This window comes from Magnolia sinica, chromosome 6 (genome assembly GCF_029962835.1).
Source record: "Magnolia sinica isolate HGM2019 chromosome 6, MsV1, whole genome shotgun sequence".
Lineage (NCBI taxonomy): Eukaryota > Viridiplantae > Streptophyta > Magnoliopsida > Magnoliales > Magnoliaceae > Magnolia > Magnolia sinica.
Genome location: NC_080578.1, coordinates 6,158,220 through 6,179,697, shown reverse-complemented (window position 1 = coordinate 6,179,697; position 21,478 = coordinate 6,158,220). Strand labels below are relative to the sequence as shown.

Below are 21,478 nucleotides of genomic sequence, written 5' to 3'. Positions count from 1 at the left end.
TTCTCTTAGCCATGCCACACCGGTGGTGCCATCCACTGGTTGAGCTACCTAGACCTTGCGGAGCTGTGGCCTATTTGCTGTTAGAAATCAACTCATATATTAAGCTATTTGTTTTACCAATTCCATTGTAATGTAATATAAATAAGCTATCAATATTATTTCATAGTACTTATTTAAACAAATACCATGATATATAATGTGAAAATCAAATGCGGATAAGTAAAAATTATTTATAATCATTATATTTTTACACCACAAAATTACCATTTTTACAATTTTAATTGGATAAAACACATAATGCAAGCAATGATATAATTGTTGCATAATGCAAAAAAGGAAAAAGAAAAAAAGAATGCAACTGATGTCGGTAGAATACAAAAATTATAATCATTACCCACTTCGTTTACTATTGTAATTGGCTAATCAAACAAGTCTTAGCATTTGAATAATAAAATCCCCAGGTTGTTTTGTACCATAAAGTAAATGGGAGTTTCAAATCTAGCCGTTTCGAATGCAGGGGTTCCAAATCCATGCTCCTAAACAGGTCCTAACTTGCGGCACACTAATTGGACGACTATATAAAATGGAAGAATATCCAATAAATTTATTTCAGAAAACAAGTGTCCAAGTCGAGGTTAGGATTATTCACCCAATCTGAGTTTAGAATGTAATACATACGTGAGTTCCCCCATTTTAGTCGGGTTAATTTGAGTCAATTTACGCCGCATTTCACATCTCTCGGTGCCAGCGTATCAGGCATCATACGCAGCTGCCACCCGAGTATTGTACTACTACCGCCTTAATATTACGATTCTGCCACTGGTAAGGCTTCTTGAGCACGCTTCAAACAGAGAGAGAGAGAGAGAGAGAGAGAGGGAAAACAAAGGAAATCAAACTGAAGCTCCCTCCAGCATTTAAACGCAGCGACAGGCGCCATTTCCGTCTTCTAGGGTTCCTCTCGTTTGCTCGAATCTCTCCGTCCGTCTCTGAGATTTCCGTTTTCTCTCTCTTTATATTTCGTTTGGCTGCATCAAATCCAAAACCAAGAAGATCTCGTTTCAAACGCTTCTTTGCTTTTCTCGTTCTGATTCAATCAGTTTCCGTTTCATTCCCAAGAACAGGTTGGGAGAGACACTTTTCAATATTCGTATGAAGGATGAACAAGGAAAACGCCTGGGGGACGCCGCATTTGGAAGGAATTACTGAAGAACAAAGGGCCAGAATCACCCAGAATTTCAGGGCCGCAAAGGCACTTCTCGCTCGTAAAAGGCCGTACGAAGCCACGCCCATTCTCCGAAAGTCAGTATCTCTCTTTCTCTCTACATCATGTTCATGTGATTGGAGAATTCAAACATCTCTCTATAAGCTTATTTCATTGCTTATTCTGCATATTTATATAATGATTTCTATTGCTCGGAGCTGCATTGATTTCTGATGGTTTATACAATGCTCAATTGAAAGAACAAAAGGCCAGAATGGCATAGGTGGGCCCCAGCTTCCAGTAAGCGAACACGTTTATTCGGCAGGACCATCATCGGACAGCCCCTACCAGTGACCCTAGTGATCCTATCAGTGAATTGCAAATGGTTAATTGCAGCCAATCCCCCTGTGTTTAGTGATGGTGAAGTTGGAGGAGGTCGTCTGACGGGGGCTTCGGTCCATGATGAGGCTATGGATAGTCTGAATCACCAAAAAGTGGGCCCTACATGTAACATTTTGATTGTCTGGGAAAACTGCTCAATTTTAACATTGTATATATCTTCTTGGTTTTTGGAGCTTGACTGCAAGGAAAAAAGGGGAAAAAGAAAGAGAAGAAGAAAAAGGCTGAGTGTTAATATTCATGTCTACTTTATGTTTCTTTCAGAATCTACAATGAGAAAGTCGAAAGACATCCACCTGAGGATGTTCAAATAAACAACCATTCCCCTATCTCTTCTAATGGGTCCGGGTTATTAGACATCGCGTGCAATAGTGGATCTTGCACCAAAAGAAGGCCTATCAATGATGGGGACACTTCTGCACAATTTGGTGCACGGATTGAAGAAATCACTGCTGAAAATGGATCCACGTTGGTGTGCGTCATCACTCCGAAGAAAGAATCCGAACGATGCAGTTACAGTGACGACTTTTCCTCACCCAGTGTTTTAGATGAAGATTATGATGAAACGATTTTGAAAGAAATCGATGCTTTATGTGAACAACAGTCAACAGCAAAGAAGGAAGGCCATCGCCCACAGAGCAATGTTTTCATTGAAAGCGAGTGCAAGGCATGTGATGAGAGCAGTGCTGATGCTTCTAGTAATTTGGGGGCTGTTACTGCTGATAAATTGCAGGAAGATGATAATGTGGCAGAAATTACAGCAGTGGAATTGGAGGAAGAAGGATCAAGTTCTTTTCAAGCCACTCGAAGAGGTTGCATGCCCAAAGCATATGCAGAATACATGCAAACACTGAATGAGATGCAGAAGGAGGCAGCTTGTAGTGATATTTCAACCCCCTTAATGATTGTAGCTGGCCCAGGAAGTGGAAAGGTCTGATTTTGAATGCGTTGATGTGTGCATTTCTTTCGATGATAATGGGTTCCTTTTCTTGACATTGTTTTATGCGTGCAGACCTCGACCATGGTCGGCCGTGTGTTGACATTGCTTAAAGAGGTATGTACTTTGTCGTGCACTTGATTTTCACTAATCAGAGTTTTCTACTCAAGGGTCTATTGTTTCTTACACATTTAAGATGATTTCAGGGAATTGGTCCGACCCACATTCTGGCCATGACATTCACTACTGCTGCCGCGTCTGAGATGAGGGATCGAATTGGAGCAGTGGCAGGAAGAGCGATCGCAAAGGAACTAACAATCAGCACTTTCCACTCATTTTGTTTGCAACTCTGCCGCTCACACGCTGAGAAGTCTGCAACTATGCCCTTGAAATTCTTAGTTTGCTGTTTGCTTTCATTTTAGGAAGCCCAGTTCTTTATAGTTGTTGGATATTATTCTTTTTCTTGGATTGAGATGCTAAGAAAGTTACCCTTTCATGGGCAATCCTTGGAGGAACCATGCATGCAAAGTACTGCATGGAGGATCTTGAAGAAAGACTAAAGGATTCTTGGCTTCTTTTGTACCTCAGTGATTTGGAGTCTTGGAAATCTCACATGGAATCGTGAATGTTACAAATTTTTTATACACTGGCAATACTATCAATATATCATCTTGTGATTTTTACTGCAGAATTCCTCAGAATTCTGATTTTACCAAAATAATACCTGGACCTTTTGCCCTTCTGTTTTTTCTCATAAGAGAATGGAGTTGAACACTATGGGCCCACATCGTGTGTGTAGGACATCCAACCCTTCCAACAGGTGCAGTCCACCATGATTATCTGACAAGTGACAAACAGAAAATCAGGCTGATCCAATCTTTGGGTGGACACACCATAAAAACGGTGTGCACCATCCAAAAACCTCCAATTTTTTTGTGGCCCACCTGAAGATTGGATCTGCCTGAGTTTCTGTTCGACTCGCGTGATCATGACGATCCAAGTGTACATGTTGGATGGGCTGGATGTCATGTGCAAACCATGTTGGCCCCACAATCCTCTAACCTACCACTTTCTAGGCAAAAGTTACATGAGGGAAATTCAATCATTATCCCCTGAAAAGCACGTTTTGGTACTTCAAAAAAGTCAAGGCATTGTTTGGTAAAATCCAAATTCTTGAGGAATTTTGTGGTAAAAATTCCCCATCATATTCTATAGAATTGTTCAGTAAGTATCAAATATTTTTATCAAGGGTTTTGCTAATGTCCCACCTTCATGGGGATGTTAGCAATGCCCCCAAAAATTTTAAATGACACAGGGGGTGACCTATTGTCGATCTATACCGCACATTCAATCATGCAACTCAGAGCAAGACTTGATGCAAAAATCATGCCAATTAGGTGATCCTAACCCTTTGAGTGGCGTCAATTTGTTACAACTGTCCACTTTTTACGAGCCATAAATCACACGATCAAATTCATCAAATCAAAATGTTACTTTAGAATCATAAGAAACACAAAGTGGGTTTTATCTACTAGATGTTTCAAGATGATGATTGGACCTATTTGGTTAATCTTGACTGTCCATTATCATGCTATTGATCAGAAGCTTAGGATCGCCTGATTGGCATGATTTTTGCATCATGGCTTGCTCCTATTACTTGTATGATTGAATGAACAGTTTTGATCGACTATAGGTCACCCTGTGTGCCTTTTAAAAAGTTTGGAAATGTTGCTAGCATCCCCAATGAAGTTGGGGATGTTAGCAAAACTCTTTATGAAATATTCAATTATGATATAAGCCCTGAAATACATTTGTAGCTAACTCATGCTTGCATGTCTTAAGAACACATATCATAAGCTTCAGGAATTGTATTGCTATTAATTAGCATTGCTTTTAATCTGCAATCAAAATCTTGAGTATTTGCTTTGGTCGATTTTCCTTTTAGATATTGGGTCTATCATTTTTCAGTGAACTCCCAGTCCTCTTAGGCATGCCTTAGGAGTTGAAATATGCTTGAAAAGCTACAAATACTACTTTCCTATATGTATTCCTTGAATCCGCCATCCATATTGAGTACTTGATTGAGTCAATCCCTGTTCTTCAGAACTTGGGGGTCATTTGGCACCAAATTTTTTTTTTTTTGGGGGGGGGGGGGATATTTGACGGTATTCCAAAGCCGTCAGTTGTTTGGCAGGGTGGATGAGAGGGTATTTCAAATCCTCGCTTTTGGTGAGTTTTGCATTCCCTCCCTTTTGCTTGGATTTCCTAAATCCTCGCATTTTTTTCGCTCATTTTTAAATACATGAGATTCGCATGTGTATCATATGTGTCACTAGGCTACTAATATATTGGGCATGTGTCCCATTGATGATATCCTAACACAATCAGATCATCGACCGCATCATTAAAATTACTTCAACAGCATCATTAAAATTACTTCAACAGAATGATCTAAGCAGTGTAAACATTGTCCATGTAAATCAATGGTTAAAAATCATTGGTTAGTCACTCTTGTGATCCTTTGCTTGTGGCCCATCTGAGGCTTGGAATTTCATCATTTTCGGCCAAGTATATATTTCAATGGGCTTATTAGAATCATTGTGAGAAGAAAGAAAAGAGAGATGGCCTATTACAAGTATATAGAGATGAAAGAGAGAAGAAAGAAACAAAAAAGAAGAGAGGAGAGAAGAGAGAAGAGAGAAGAAAATATGAAGGAAGAAAAGAATGGGTTAGGGTTTTCACGTCCCCACCCCCTTTCTCTTATATTATAATTAAAGTAATAAAAGAAAATATGAATAAAATACAATAAACTTTATGTCCAACGCATCCCAAGACAAAAAACACTATGAAACTTGTGGGCCATAGGCCCATAACCAAAACCAAGAGGGCCATAGGCCCATACCCAACTGTTAACACATAGGAAATATACTTCCAGGGCAATAGTAGTCCACAAAAAGAATAGAGAAAGAGATTACTTATTAGAGGGCTCTATGAACTCTGGTTGATTCATCATTCATGATTCATGAATGCCACAATTTCATGAAGTCTTCTTAGAACAATTTCATGAAGTCTTCTTAGATGATAGGTGTTTCTCGTGGAACAATTTACAATTTTGATATCCATTGCAGTGGGAATTCATTGATATGGTAGAGTTTGTTGCCAATAGGATTGTGGCTATCGGGTGGGGCATGCTTTTGCTTGATGTGAGATTATCATTATTATTTATTATTTTTGGTGAGGGCTTATTTGGAACACTTTAGCTCCATATTTTATCATTACCAATATTCTTCTCACCACTTAGATCCTCATTTTACATCTGCTTTTGTAAATAATTCTCTCTAACATACGTTGCATGCCTATGTGCTATGGTACTCACACATGGCACATTATGACATGAGTTTGGACTTCTACAGTGTTGAAGTATCAACCTTGGATATGTTACCCGTTTTGAAGCATGTTGGCATTTTAGCTTTAGCTTAAGATCCTCATGATGCACAAAACATAATTGTTGCATCTTTGCAGGACAGCGGGCATAAGTTTATTGCTCACACTCTCTGTTACTAAACCCGTTTACATCTTTTTAGAAATTGTCTATTGGCTGTCGCATGCTCAATTTTGGCCCAGACATCCGATCTGACTTTTGTAAATCCTAATGTGTTACAGGCTGGGTCGCACTTCTGAGTTCCTAATATATGGGCACGGGCAGCAGAGACGAGCGATAATTGAGGCCGTGCGCTTGATGGAGAATGCAAGGAAGACTGGACCAAATTGTGGTGCCAGTGAACTTGAGGAAGACTCTAGTGGTATATCTGGCAATGCACAGTCTTTCAAAGACAAGTCAAAGAAGTGGCACAAGTTTGTGACCCAGGTGAATTTGCAGCATCTATACTTTTTTATCTTCTTCTCTACTTTATGTCTTCATAATGAAGACTATATGAAATTTCTACATAGCAAATTTCCAGACTGAATAAGAATGTGAGGTTCATCTAGCTTGACAACCATTTTAATCTGTCCCTTTAGATTCAATTACTGAATCCAGCCATTTCTCTCTAAGGCTCTAAGCTACCCATGGAACTCCCAAAGGAGATCTTTTTTGTTGAATAGCTTAAATGCATTCAATTCTAGAAGTAACGCCAATAAATGTCATTTGATTCAGGCTAAAGCTTCTGGAAAGACCCCTATGGAATGTCGAACAATGGGAGATGAGATAGGAGTAAGCTGATGCTATTTTGTGTTAAAGACTGTTGATGTCAACTTTTTGCTATCAAAACATTTTCTTAGCTTTGATCTGATTCAGGCTGCAATTCTTGGGAACTACAATGATATTTTAAGATCCTGTAATGCTCTGGATTACCATGATTTCATCAGCTCTTCAGTAAAGCTACTAAATGATTTTCCTGAAGGTTCATGTTCTCCGAAGTTCTTCCTGTAACACTATTGCAATTCAGTTGATTTTTGGCATCTAATACAATTTTAGGCCTTTTGACATTCAGTGTACAAGGAGTGTCAGGACACATGGAAAGCCATAGTAGTAGACGAGTTTCAGGATACAAGTGCCATGCAGTATGGTCTTTTACGTTTACTTGCAGCTCATAATTGCATAACTGTTGTTGGTGATGAAGATCAGGTACACTTTTTTTTTTTTAATAACCTTGATAGATTTGTCTTACAAATGCAATGTCTTATTTCATAAACGCTGAAACATGCTAAATGCTTGCTTCAGTCCATTTTCAGTTTCAACGGGGCTGACATTTGTGGCTTTGATTCATTCCGTAGAGATTTTCCAGCCCACAAAGAGGTTCTGCCTGTTCTTGTTTGTTCTGTGTTGATTCTTGCCCTTTTTCTGGTCATTTTGGCATATAGCTCCATAAATTCTGTCTTATTGATTTCAGATTAGGCTAACTAAAAATTATCGTTCAACACGCTGTATTGTTGAGGCCGCTTCATCTCTTATCCACCATAATGTAAAACGATGCCAGCTCAAGCAAGTTGTAACTGATAATTCCTCTGATTGCAAAGTATCCTTCTCACGGTTTGTTTATGCAAGTTTGCAATTTAATTATGTGACATTGTCGTCTTCCACACGATAATAAAATTTGTGTCATTTGGCCCTTCACAACGTTCAGATTACTGTCAAGGAATGCCACAACGAGGATGCGCAATGTGCATTCGTTGTTGATAAAATCTTAGAACTCACGTCCGCTAGCTTGGACACTAAGTGTTCCTTTGGTAACATTGCAATTCTTTATCGACGACAGGTGGAGTTACCTCATTTCATTATACTTCAATAATATTAACTGGTTCAAAGATGAGTTTCTGAAAATTGATGTGTTCAGCTTATATTCCTCAGGTATCAGGGAGAGCATTCCAGACATCCTTCCGCAGTAGGAAGATACCTTTTAACGTTCATGGTGTGGCCTTCTACCGGAAAAAGGCATGGATATATATATATTTTTTCCAGTTTAAGGTTAATTCTGGTCAGATACACATGCTTGATAAGTTCTTCTCATCATGATTTGGTTTTAACCCAATGCTTTCATCCTAGTTTGGGCATTGTTCTAAAAGCATACTATCTCTACTACACATGATGAGAGAAGGCAGAGGAAAAATTCTCCATGCAATTATTTTCTCCAAATGCTAAACCTGTTCATTATTTAAGTACATTGGAAGGGCTTTAAAACTAAAATGGCATTTAGGTTATTAAGAGGTGAATCGTAGTGCTTTTCCACCAAACATCTATTTTTAGAAAGAGAAGAACTTCTATAATTTGGCACAGCGTGCAGGCATTGGGATATTTTAATAGACCGAAAGTTATATGGAATTGATTTTGTAAATAGCCAATTGGTAGATATTTATTGGATGGGTCAAATGAAAAAATACAATGGTTTGAATTTAATAGCAAATTTGTGTGAACTATTCAGAGGTTGGGATAACTCAGCAAATATGGTGTTTCGATGATGAACCATTTCTTGCATGTTCCCAATTTTGAAGGTCAAAATAGAGTATTATATGCCACATCCCATGCACAAATTCTGCATGCTTGTGTATCAAGTGTCACTCTCTGGAGCAACAATGTCAATTATTCTCCTCTCCACCCTCCCATCGAAGTGCTTCCTCTCTCCACATGCATTGCATGTGCCATATCCACTCGTTAGATATTTATTTAAGTCTCTCCAATTATCATTGAGATAATATCTCTAATTGGAAGAGAAGAATTCTGTATGTATTTCCCTGAGAATGCTCTTGAGCATATCATTGCTATAATTTCAGAGAGTTGTGGAATGAGGAACTAGAGGAGAATTGTTTAATCAGGAGCATTCCATTAGCCATGGTTACCTCTCACGGGAAAAAAAGCCATGCTGTAGCGTGCATGTTGTTTGGTAAATCTGATGGTTTCTCATCTGGCTCTTGAAAATAAAAAAAAAACCTTTTCAGTTTTAACAATGTTGATGGGATGGGTTGTAACTGTTTCATTACTATTCATGTCATTGCTGCTTAACATGATTTACAACGAACTTATTATTTCCTTCGAACTTTTTTTTTTTTTTCTTTTTTGTGGAAACTAACACTAATATCTTAAAGATGATAAAATTTTGTTAAAGAATTTGGATATATGCCAGAAAAACTGCTATAGTTATGCAGATAACATCAGTCATCAATACCCTGAAAGCCAACAAAGTGCTTCTGTAGTGTATATTAATATCAAGGGTAGACATTAGGCCTGGAAATTTTACCTTGAAAATGCCAAATCATTATTTCTCAATTTCCTTGTATCAAGAAACTGTGCCAGAACATAGTTCTGTTGTAGCACAAAGGAAAATGAAATCTTATTCTCATGTAAAGGTCTTCTGCATAGCCTGCATCAGTTCACAACTTCACAATATCATCCAAAACGAAGTGTCTAAATGCCAAAGCCAGCATTAAGAAGGCAAGAACAAACCAAAGCCTGAAAAAACCCCATTCACACTTCCGAATGGCCAAGAACACGGACATTTTTGCTGGCAGATTTTCATTATCTTAAATCTGGTTTTGGTTTTGCAGTCTCAATTTCTTTCTGAATAAAGATCCCAGTTTTAAGCTTTAAGCATTTCAATCTGTAATCATGCTGCTCCGCAATGCTGGGGGCTCTACTGCTTGGAGCACACCAATATTCTGTTTTGTATTGTTTTTTTCCCCACAGTGATACCCTTTGTTGATTATCTGCTCCTTCATTTTCTTTTATCTTTTCCCAACCATTTTTGAGCACTTCATTTCCAAATAGGAAGCGTTTTTTGCTTTGGTATATTTTGTGATCTGGTCCTTTGGAACAACAGTAATTGGATGTTGAATTAATGTATTTATTTTCCTTTTTCATTAGTTTATGCATGAAGAGACTTCCTTTTTTTAAAAAAAATTTTGAAAGAAACAATTACATTGAAATACTTGCATCTTAATCTGTGTTACCTTCCTGGTAAGCAGGTACTATCATTAATTGTAATCTTTTGTTCTAGTCTGGCCTGTTTTTTGAAATCCTTGTAATCTTAAATGGGTTTCATTGGGGATCCTTTTGGAGGTGCAAGGTAGGTTTTGGATTTTGACAAAGTGCATTTCTTACTATAGGTAATCAAAGCCATTATGGCAATGCTTAGAACAGCATTGCCTGGTTGTGATGATGGGCCATTTCGTCAGGTGTTCAAGGTGTTATTACCTGGCGAGAAGGAAGAAAAGAAGAGGGTACTTTCTTGGTGCTTCATCTCATTCGTACTTTCTTGTTCACTTCCATTGCAGGTTCATTTTGTGGAGTGGTTTCTTGCAGGTTATTGACTATATTGACAAAATAGCCACTACAAGGAAATGCAGCTTTGTATCAGCTGCCTGTGACATCTTTGGTGCAAAGATTTCGGGTACCTTCAAAAGGTTTTGGTTCAAACATGTTATGCGAATAATCTTGGATGGCACAAGAGATTCTGCTATGTGATGCTTTCATTTTTAAAAATACTTTTTCCCTTTTTTGAATGCATGCATCTTGTTGATACATTGTCAACGCTAAAAGGTAGTCCATGTCATTATTACAACAAATATTTTAAACTGTGGTTATTTGGTGTAGGAAGGTGCATGAAAGTTTTCAATTGATTTAGAACTGTCTTACTTGATTCTTGATGTTTGTCCCTTAAATATCTTCTCCACACATCCTTTTTCTAGATTTGGTTCATTTGTCTCTAGTTTTGGAAACTTGCGACTGGATGCGGATTAAAGTCGCCTTAAATCTGAATAGGCTCAAGATTTTTGTGGTTTTGAATTCACTTTTGTAGGTTTCAAATTTGAAAACAAAAATAACAAAAAATAGGAAACACCTAAGCATTGAATGCTGATTGAGGTATGAAGTTCGTAGTCCTGTATCACAGCTTTAGAGAATGACCTGAATGAACCTCTAGGTCACAGTTCTGTAGTGATGATCTCACTCTCTCTCTCTGGATTGATAATGGCGATTTTAGTTGAAATGCTCAAAATAGCCTAAAAGATACAAGCATCCATAAGGGCAATGGATATGAAAATCCCAAACATAGATTAAGATCGAGAAACCCCATCTTTTGCAGGCTTATCTGTCAAATGATTAGCCTCTCTAGGAACAAGATTAAAGGATTCTTGCAATGAGGAAGCTTAGTTATGAATTTCATTCGCAAGGAATCACCATTTCCTTGGCTCCTATTTTGATTGTGACACCCATGAAATTGTGATCCAGGAGTTCCCCTCAACAATCGCTTCCATGTCTAAATTTCTTTAAATAATTGAAATAGTAAGTATGTATATCATTAGCATTGATCTCTGCTTTATTTTTCTGGGGAATGGTCTTTGCAGTCACTGAACTGACCAATCAAGGTCTTATCAGTACATAAGCATTTGGGCTTATACCATATTCTTGGAGATAATCATTAAAGGTTCACCCTTCTGCTGGAAACTAACATCTGAGTATTGATTTTATGAGTTTCTTGAATGATTTCACATTGCCTTAAGCAGGGATTAGGGGACTGTTTGCTGAGTTCTAGTTTTGAGAGAGTAAGCATGTATATATTATGCGTTTTATTTCCTGCCAGGCTTTTTATGTAAATCTTGTCTAGAAAGTTCATGGATGTCCCTTTTTTTTTTGGGGAAATTGAAGTGCTTGTTTGTAGATTGTTGCCGCCATCTATGATTCTCCAGTATAATTATGCAACCATTCAGAAGCTCATTTATTTATGAAGAGTGGAATCTTTGTATTTGGTTTTTAGGGAATTTTGTCGATAGTATTTACATTTGGTCTAGGAAATTTTTTTTTTTTTTTTTTTTTTACATCATGCTAAAGGCAATTTGTTTCCATGAACTGATAAGGATTCCATGATTGGGCTTGTAGTATATGGTTATATGTTACTCTCTTGTGATATGTTGCTCTCCTGATATGGATTAAGATTTCCTGTTGTATCAGGTCAGTAATTGCTTCTGGAGTCTTTTGGGATGGTGCACTCTTGAGTCCATACATCATTGTTTTAAAGTGCAGAATTTTTTGCATTAATTTTGATGAATACTGAGAATTTTCTTAATGAAAAAGAAAGAAAGAAAAAAACTACAACAACCAAAGAAATACAGCAGCCAATAGATATAATATGCTGCGAACAAACCACAGCAACTCTCTCATCATGAGTATCAGGGATAACGGTTGCTCAATAAGAATGATTGAATAAACAGTACTCTTTGAGGTTCTAGAGGCTCCTTGGTCAATAGATCTGCTAATGAGTTCACTTCATGATTAATAGGAAAGAAAGAGACTAAGATTGGAGCACATCAGTCTATGCATTCTTCAATAAGGTCTGCAACATTCCAAGGACACTGTCCGGATTTAGCCTGCCTGCTAACATTGGCAGAGTCACCTTTGATAAAGACTGGGCGGGAGTGATGATTAACTCTATCTTTGACTCCTGAAGCAAGGCGGAAGCTTTAGTATAGCTAGGGTCAGGGATCCGAACCTGGCCTACAAATTCAAGAACAGAATTCCTAATGGCATCCCAAATGATTCCACCTGCACCTGCCGGCGACTCCAATGAGCACCTGCTGAAATTCAGCTTAAACCAGCCTTCAGGAGGGAGAAGGCCATCTCTGCTTTGGTTCTGAAACAGCCAAACCACAATGGATCACCTCTGCCCAATCAGTTTGAATCAGATTTTGGTAAATGCCATTCATTATTTGCTTTTCTTTCAATCCCCAGTGAGATTAAAAGCTTTCTCAACAATCGAACTCACACTGCATGACTTTTCAAGAAATCTGTGCGTCTTTTTAGCTACATGCTCAATGAAATAGCCTGAAGTGGTGCTTTCCACTGCAAGGTGTGGATAGCCGAAACTGCACATTTCCTCCAGCCAGCAACAAGATTCTCAATCAAATTTTGAACTGCCTAGGAGATACCGAAACACTCCATCCAGCCGACTAGACTGTCCTCCATGCAGAGCTGCAAGATGAGAAACATATTCTTCTTTGGAGCAGCATCTGAACATCTGTTAGGCAAAGATAATCCCCTATTTTTCAGGTGATTAAGTGTGAGAATCTTATCCAACACCACTGTCTGGCAAAAGGTGTTGACTTCTAGTGGAACAAGATGCATCTAAATGCAGGAATCAATTGAAGAAATATCATTGATGGCCATTGGTGAAGGACAACAAGAAAGACCAAACTGAAAAATTCCCATCTAATTCCTATTTCCACATTTTCTGCTAGAGACTAATTGATCAAAAGATATTTATTTTTTATTTTTTTCTGCTAAGAACATGGAAGCTAATGATGGATAAGTTCGAGGTTGACATCCGATTTACATGGGGAGATGGGAGAATAATTAATTCTGGAAGGATATTTGGATAGGGGAGATTCCACTTAGCAGGGAATTTCTGCTAATAGTCAAAGTTGGTAAGGACCTGGAGATGACCATACACAAATGCATATCCTTTTCAGGCGATTCCGTTGTGTGGACCTCGCATGTTGCAGAAATTTGTCAGACAAAGAGACAGAGGAGTACTTGAGGCCCACGTAGAGTGGCTTAATCGTCTCAAATGGCAACCGGGAGTGAAAAAGACTCAATCGTTTGGGCATTGGAGAGATCATGACACTTTTCCATACGTTCCTTCCATGATTCACTTGGTGAGCCTAATCCGAGTGAGGAGATTAGGAAACTATCGTTTGTTTGGTGAAGCGGTGCTCCTCCCAAAGTGGCAGCATTTATATGGTTTGTGGCGAGGAACAAGATTCTAACAATCGATAATCTTCAGAGGAGGGCTATGATCATCCCAAATTGTTGTGCGTTATGTATGAAAGCGACCGATATGGTAGATCACCTATTCATCTATTGCTTCTTCGCCTCGCAATTGTGGGATGGATTTATTGCATTTTTCTAGTCACCTTGGGTGATGTTGGGCTTGATCACCGGCTTCCTTTTGGCATCGAGGAAGCTAGTGATGATGGTGGCAATATGGGTATATGGAGAGAGAGGAACACACAGCGCTTCCAAAGCACAAGCGAATTGGAGAGAGGTGTGTAGAAGGGCAAAATTGAATGTAACTGGGTGGATTTCTTGTTTCATGAATTTTGATCCAAATGATGTCCTAATTCTAGCTGGTATATAGACTAAATATGAGCCTTGTGCTTCTCTTTCATTAATGAAAACGTAAATTCTCAAACAAAGAAAAAATAAAACAAGGGAAGTCATTTTATATTTGACACATATCACCGTTTTTGAAGATGTTGATTCTAGCATCTGATCAATTCTTGTTGTCTTCCTTCTAATTAAGTACTGTGATCTTTCAAAAAAAAATTGTTGTCTTCTACATTAAGTTGAGGCGTTAGTTCTTGCCAAGTTAAATCATAAGTTTTTGCCTTATACGTAAATAGTTAAAGTGTAAATTCAAGCTGTCTCTTAAATTTAGTTGATGCATGCATATTTGCCTTATACCCAAATTGTTAGAACTTAGAACTTGCATCTGATATATTTTGAATCATCATCATCATTGCCTTGACCCAACCAAGGTTACCTGGATTGTAAGTTGCTATGGTACATGTTACGGGAATGGGTACATAGATGTTGTTTCCTCCTATTAGTGGTATGCTAGGGGTAGCGGGTAGGATCATGTCAGTCTCTCCATTACATACACTAAGTATATGCAATATCATCTTTTGTGTGGATTGATATTGTAATTTGTATATGAAATGATTATTATTATTATGGATCCCAAGTGCATATCATTATGTTATATGGATGCTATCACATAAACAAAAGGATAAATTTGCACAACAACTTAATCAACACTAAGAGTATACAACTATAATTTTAGATTGGTAAAAATAACAATCTGGATTGCAAATGACCCATAATTCGGATTGTGCATTTTGGAATATAAAACTTGGTGAGGGAAGTATCATTGGTACCAACTATTTGGGGTTGGAATTTTGTTTGAATACAAGAAATATTTTTAACATGTTTTGGTGAACATGATCATTGCTTGTATAACTAACTAGAGCCAGTTGAATCTCTTGTTTTCTTACCCTTGGAGATTTTGTTGCATCAATATGCTAACCTTAAGAACTTTTGTGGGTAATGATAGGAGTCAACTTACCCAAGGACGCAAGGTGTTATTTACGCTAGATATGATATCAAAACTCATTCAAAGAGTAAGAAATAAGAAACCTTAATTTTGTATACTCTGGCATTTATTCATCTACTGTTATTAAATTATATCTTCTTATCCATCTCTTGAATGAAATTATGAAGGGAAGCTGGTTATTTTGATGGTAACACATACTCCGTGATTTCAATTTTTCATAAAAGATCAAAATTCTATTGCATGAATTGTGGTTTTATTTTTCTGCTCCGCTGTGGTGGCAGTTTTAAATAATGCTTTGAGTATTCCTGAAGGTTAGCTATATTTCCTTAAAAACTGATAAATTGTCTGTAACATTTGGAAATAATTCTAAATATTTATTGATCCTTACAGGAGCAATCAATTTCAGCAGTCATAACGTCGGTGGTAAATGTGTTACCTCAGGTATGAATTCTCACACCAATGCAAATAAAGTAATGTCTCATTCTAGCAATATCACTGGTAGTTTTTAACTCGAATGCATGTATGAGAAGTGGACGTCTATGTATCAGTTTGGCACATTGTTTTATAATGAGATGTGTCCTGAAGGCTTCATGCGATGTTGCTTAAAAGAATAGTGCTATGTTTAAAAAACTTCAGCATTTCATTTCGGATATGAAATGGAAACTTGGGCTTGTTTCTGCATTCCTCTCCTCGAGAATTGGAGGTTCACTAGTTTAGGTTCTAGGATAGTGAGCATTTTGGTGAAGTATTTACTTCATCCTTAAATTGTAATGGACTTCTCACACATGGTTATGTTACACATCTGGAATTTGGGTGCCACGTCGAGGTCTTATATTTGATCACTTTCTTTTTTAGTGAATGATATGAATAGAAATTGATATATGAAACTATAACAGTGTGTTGTCATGTTGGCATCGTGCTTTAGGTAGTACCTACAAAATATATGGACATTGCTCATACCTTGACACATCTATGGGCCCATTCTACCTCTTGGTCACACAATATGCACGTTGGCATGACACTTGAACAGTCTACTATATGGGATAATGACTAACCTGAATTATGCTGAATCTTGAGCCACATTATACATGTACATAACCATGGAGTGCATGTTTGATGTCATATCGCATGATTCCATATATTCTATACAGCTACTATAGGTTTTGGAACTACATAGCCGTTTCACTACTATAAATAATAATCCATGCAATTGACGTATTACAGATGCTATAGTAATTAGCCAAATACTAGCACACATGTATGGGGGTCCATCCATGGACTCCTTCATTCTCAGGAATCGTAGATGGTTTTATGAATCGTCAGATTGCATAACAAAAGTCTAGCATTCTTCATGAATGCCATTTAAGTGGTTTCTTTTGGCTCTTTAAGAGGCTCTTGCAAACATAAGGCTTGTATTTCCACACGGTTCATCTTCAATGATGCTTTAATAGCCTCTGAAAGTGAACTGGTAGTCTTTATTTGTGTTATCGTCTCAGCTGGGTGCCAATGGCTTGTTGTGGTTGCTTTTGGGCTAGATTTTCTGCAAAAAGAAGTTATTAATCCTGGTAGTAGTTTCGTTCTCAGCTCATGGTGATGGAACTATTAACTATACTCATTGTTTTTGCTATTTTCTAGATTAATAAACAATCTTTCTTGATTCTTTCTAGAATCCTATTTTAGTTTTACGCCTTAAAGAGTTTTTATTTTTTTATTTTAATGTGAGTCTTGGGAGCCTGGCCATATCTGTTCTTGCATTAAGTGTATGTACTTAGTAATGCAAGGGCATTTTCACATCGGGCTCGAGTGGGGTCTCCTGTGGGATGCAGGGACACACTCGGAGTGGGCGACCCGTGTGAGGCGGGTCTCACTCGTGTGATTCGGGTGGCTCGTATGAGGCGGTACCCATGTGATTTGGGGCCCATGAGGGGGGTTCGGCCGAGGTCCTAACCATGCGATGTGGGGCCTGGGCTATGAGATAAGGGGATTAATTCGCCATGCTCTAACAGTTCGAGCTTTTAGAGCAAGTAGCTAATTGCCTTGCATCTGTTTGTCTCTGTTTTAGGTGTGGCTTGGCTCGCATTTGGAGCCAGTTTGTTTGCGTTTGGGAGTCTCTGTGACCAGTGTTTCCATTGTCGACGAAATGTTGATATTATCGCCGATAATATCGGTATCGCCAGTCTAGCAACACCAGAACTCCATTTTTCCGTTTCTCTTCGGATTATCGGCGAAATATCGCCGATAATTTTGGATTATGGCCTATAATTTTGCATTATCGTCGATCATTTTGGATTACCGCTGACAATATCGACTATGTCCACCAACCACGCTACCAATTACGGGAAAATTGTAGCCAACAACCTGTATTTTCAATAAATAGGTAAAAAATCCGAAAAAAATATCGGAACCGGGAAGATATCATACTTGGTTGATCGAAACTCGGAGCTCGGAAGAACACCTCCATCAACAGCACTGATCTTCGAGCATTGCAGCTGATCTTCGAAGATTTCATTCCGATTTGCAAGTAAGAAAACCCCTCTTTCTTCGGCAACAACCCTCCCTCAAAAACCCTCTTTCTTCGGCGAGATTGGCTCTTCAACGGAATTTTAGGGTTGGGTTTTTTATTTTTTATTTTTATTTTTTTATAACTTCGAAACTTCGAAGATACGGAAGAAATCCGATTGCGTGCGAGTTACTCGGTACGCTTTTATAGTACTGAGTGTACCGATTTGGGCCCACCTTGAATGTGTGTGTCTATCCACGCCGTCCATCCCTTTTTCCATCTAATTTAAGGGGTTCGGCCTAAATTTGAATCATATCCAAAGATCAGGTGGATCATACCACAAGAAACAGTGGGGATAATGATTTCCACCGTTGAAACCTTGCTAGGCCCCACAGTGATGTTTATTTGTAATCCAACCTGTTCATAAGATCATAAAGATATGGATGAACGGAAAACACAAATATAAGCTTGATCCAAAACTTCTGTGGCCCTCAAGAAATTTTCAATGGTAGATGTTCAGTCCAACTGTTTCATGTGGTGTGGTCCATTTGAACATTGCATATGCTTCATTTTTGGGCTTAAGCCATAAAATTATCTGGGAAAATGGATGCACGGAGTGGATAAAATACATAGATCATGGTGGACCTCACAGAGTTTACTGAGTACACTAACCGTAGTGAGTTACTCACTACGCAATCCACTTCTGATATACAAGGGCGTGGTTTGGCTAATTACGCTGCCACTAACTAGGGGCTAGTGGTCAGTGCTATGTGGGCCCCACCATGATCTATTTGTTTTATCCACACCATCCATTCATGCTTACACATCATTTTAATCATTTTCCCCATAAATGAGACATCAAAATCTCAGGTGGACCACACCATGGGAAAATAATAATGATTGAACGTCTACCATTAAAAACCTCCTATGGGCTATGGCCCACTGTAATGTTTATTTGACATCCAACCTGTAGATTAGCTCATATAGACCTAGATGAAGTCAAAAAACAAATATCAGCTTGATCTAAAACTTTTGTAGCCCCCAAAAGTTTTTAATGGTGAGAGTTCAATCAACATTGTGTGGCCCACTTGAGATTTTGATCTAACTCAGTTTTGAGTTCATACAAAAATTTATCTGGAAAAATTGATTAGACGGCATGGATGAGACACATACATCATGTAGGCGTCCACATAGACCGACGTTTCATGCCTGGATAACGTTAGGGGAGTACCCACTTCGTTTTTGGATGGGGATTTCTTGTGCAAGCCTCTGGCGGGAAGTTCCTTCACTGGGATGCTACGTGGGCCCCATCATGATGTTGATGAAAAATCCACCTCGTTCATCCATTTTTTCAGATCATTTTAGGGGATGAGACCAAAAATCAGGTGGATCCAAAACTCAAGGTGGCCATACGAGAATGAAAACTCGATAAAGATTTTTCCGCCGTTGAAACCTCTCTGGGCACCATCTTGATGTTTATATGCCATCCAAACTGTTTATAAGTTCATTTCCACTGGTATAAAGTGAAAACACAAAATTAGTAGCCTTGTACTAAACTTTTGTGGCCAGACAAATGTTTAAACGGTGGTCACTGAATCTCCACTATTTCCTCTCGTGCCGCTGCCCTAAGTTTTGGATTCAAACGATTTCTTTTCTAATGTCCTAAAATAATCTAAAATAATGGATGGACGGGGTGAATTTTTTAAAAACATCATGGTGGACCCCACGTAGCATCCCGTGTGTCACTCTCCCCACTGTGGCTCTATTTATAAGTTTTTAACGGTGCGTCACTCTCCCCACTGTTTTCTGTGGTGGGGTCCACTAGAGCTTTGGATTTGACTCATTATTTACCTCATGCCATAAAATGATATCTCCAAATCGTTGGACGGTGTGGATACAAAACATACACCATAGTGAGGCCCACATAACCCGGTAACGTCACATCAGTAGGAAGTCTCGCTTCAGCAGGGGCGTGGATTAGGTACTACCCCGCCTGTTCGAAGCTCGAGACAGGCAAAGGCTCCGAGTGCCACTGAGCGGCCACCGTGATGTATGAATCTTGTCAACACCGTCCATCACTTTTTTCATATCATTTTAGAGTAATGTACCAAACATAAGGAATATTTAAGGCTCAAGTGGACCACACCATATGAAGCAGCGATGCTAAGGACGTCCACGTTGAAACCTTCCTAGGGCCCATTGTGTCGTTTATTTTCCATCCAACCCCTTGATACGGTCATATACACATGGATGAAATGAAAAAACAAATATCATCTTGATCTAAAACTTGTGTGGTCCCTAAGAAAATTTTCAACGATATATATTTAATCACCACTGTGTGGCCCATTTAAGAGTTCATTCTTCTCTATTTTTGAGTTAATATTATAAAATGATATGAAAAAAGGGATGGACGGTGTGGATAAAGTTCATACATCACGGTGGCCCCTCATTGGCACTCGGAGCCTCCGCCTAGCCCCCATTAAATGAAAACTTATTATTAAATGCATTCTTTTTGCAATTTTTTCATTCCTGAATATGTAAATATGTGTATTTAGGTATGTCCTGAAGTTTCACTGAAAAATTCCACCGTTTTCTCCATGTTTCCCCATTTTCCCCTACATTTCCAGTTATCAGCGATATTATCGGCGGCGATAACGATATTATATCTTTATCTCCGACTAGCGAAGCTTGTAGCGATAACGACAACTCGAACACTGTCTGTCTCATGATTTGCTTTTTTTCTTTCTATCTGATTAAGTTGTATTTGCGATTTCGTTTTGTATTACCCACTACCCATCTTATTGTCATTCACTTTAATACTGAATGTCATAGACTCATAGCTGCTTCGCTTTTTCTTGTTAGAGAGTATGCACCTTAATGTTGTTGTTATTGAGTTCTGTCTTTTCTATAACACTCTTTTCAAAATTTGGTCTTGTGCCTGATTGGAAAGACTGTCTTGAACTGATCGTAATGTATTCTATTGTGTTTTTCGTACATTATTAACTATGCTGTCTTAGTTATAAAGTGAAGAAGGTTTTTGTTCACCCAATGATAATACTTTTTTGAGTTCAAACGGCTGTGTACTTTCACTTCCTACATTTCCACCTGCATATGTTACATATGTAACCTTTTGTTTTGTAGAAATACCTTCTTGAACAACGTGCAGTTGTTGATGTAGAAGGTGGAAAACTGTTAAATGAAGAGAATGACCTGAGATCGGTAAGCATATGCCTGGTACCATTAAACAGTGCAGTTTTTGTATCTATCAAATTTTTTTTTTCCTTATATGATGATTAATTTTGTATGGAAAGATACATGGACACTGTCTCTGTCCTATTGTGAATGTTTATCCCAGCATTTTCTTAGATATATTCTGTGTTTTCTACAATTCTTCTAGTTATGGAAATATATTAATCATGCTCCCAAACATTTTCTACAATTGTGTTTATCCCAGCATTGTGAGTGTTTATCCCAGCATTTTCTTAGATATATTCTGTGTTTTCTACAATTCTTCTAGTTATGGAAATATATTAATCATGCTCCCAAACATTTTCTATTATTTTGACTTGGAATAAATTGTCTTAGCTTAATTCATGGTCACTTCATATAACCTCTACTTAGATAATGCAATAGAATGATGTCAGTTCAGTGTTTTAAATAGCTACACCTACACCTACACTATGTAGCGTGTAGCTTATGCTACGTAGCATAGCATTGCCTTAACGCTACGTAGCTCATGAAAATAGGTTGCTTGTAGCCTACACTACATGCTACGTAGTTCACATTACAAGTTATTTTTCAATACAACCTTAAAATCAATTAATGTTTTCAATGATTGGTTA

At 38.2% G+C, this 21,478-nt stretch overlaps 1 protein-coding gene across 3 annotated transcripts in view; it reads left to right on the top strand.

Annotated features, from left to right (window-relative positions):
* The first annotated feature begins 857 nt into the window (after positions 1-857).
* The window catches only part of LOC131248068 (ATP-dependent DNA helicase SRS2-like protein At4g25120), a 43,919-nt gene continuing 23,298 nt past the window's right edge, over positions 858-21,478 (top strand). For 2 of the 3 annotated variants that reach the window (XM_058248117.1, XM_058248116.1), the window contains exons 1-17: positions 858-1,299; positions 1,865-2,531; positions 2,613-2,654; positions 2,744-2,907; positions 6,201-6,405; positions 6,694-6,750; positions 6,835-6,940; positions 7,031-7,164; positions 7,261-7,335; positions 7,430-7,555; positions 7,664-7,795; positions 7,888-7,971; positions 10,137-10,250; positions 10,333-10,433; positions 15,137-15,203; positions 15,527-15,577; positions 20,778-20,855. In XM_058248117.1, the coding sequence (XP_058104100.1) occupies positions 1,157-1,299; positions 1,865-2,531; positions 2,613-2,654; positions 2,744-2,907; positions 6,201-6,405; positions 6,694-6,750; positions 6,835-6,940; positions 7,031-7,164; positions 7,261-7,335; positions 7,430-7,555; positions 7,664-7,795; positions 7,888-7,971; positions 10,137-10,250; positions 10,333-10,433; positions 15,137-15,203; positions 15,527-15,577; positions 20,778-20,855 (2,346 nt within the window). In that variant the 5' untranslated portion in view covers positions 858-1,156. The remainder of the gene's footprint in view (positions 1,300-1,864; positions 2,532-2,612; positions 2,655-2,743; positions 2,908-6,200; positions 6,406-6,693; positions 6,751-6,834; positions 6,941-7,030; positions 7,165-7,260; positions 7,336-7,429; positions 7,556-7,663; positions 7,796-7,887; positions 7,972-10,136; positions 10,251-10,332; positions 10,434-15,136; positions 15,204-15,526; positions 15,578-20,777; positions 20,856-21,478) is intronic. The other variant, XM_058248114.1, reaches the window with a different exon arrangement.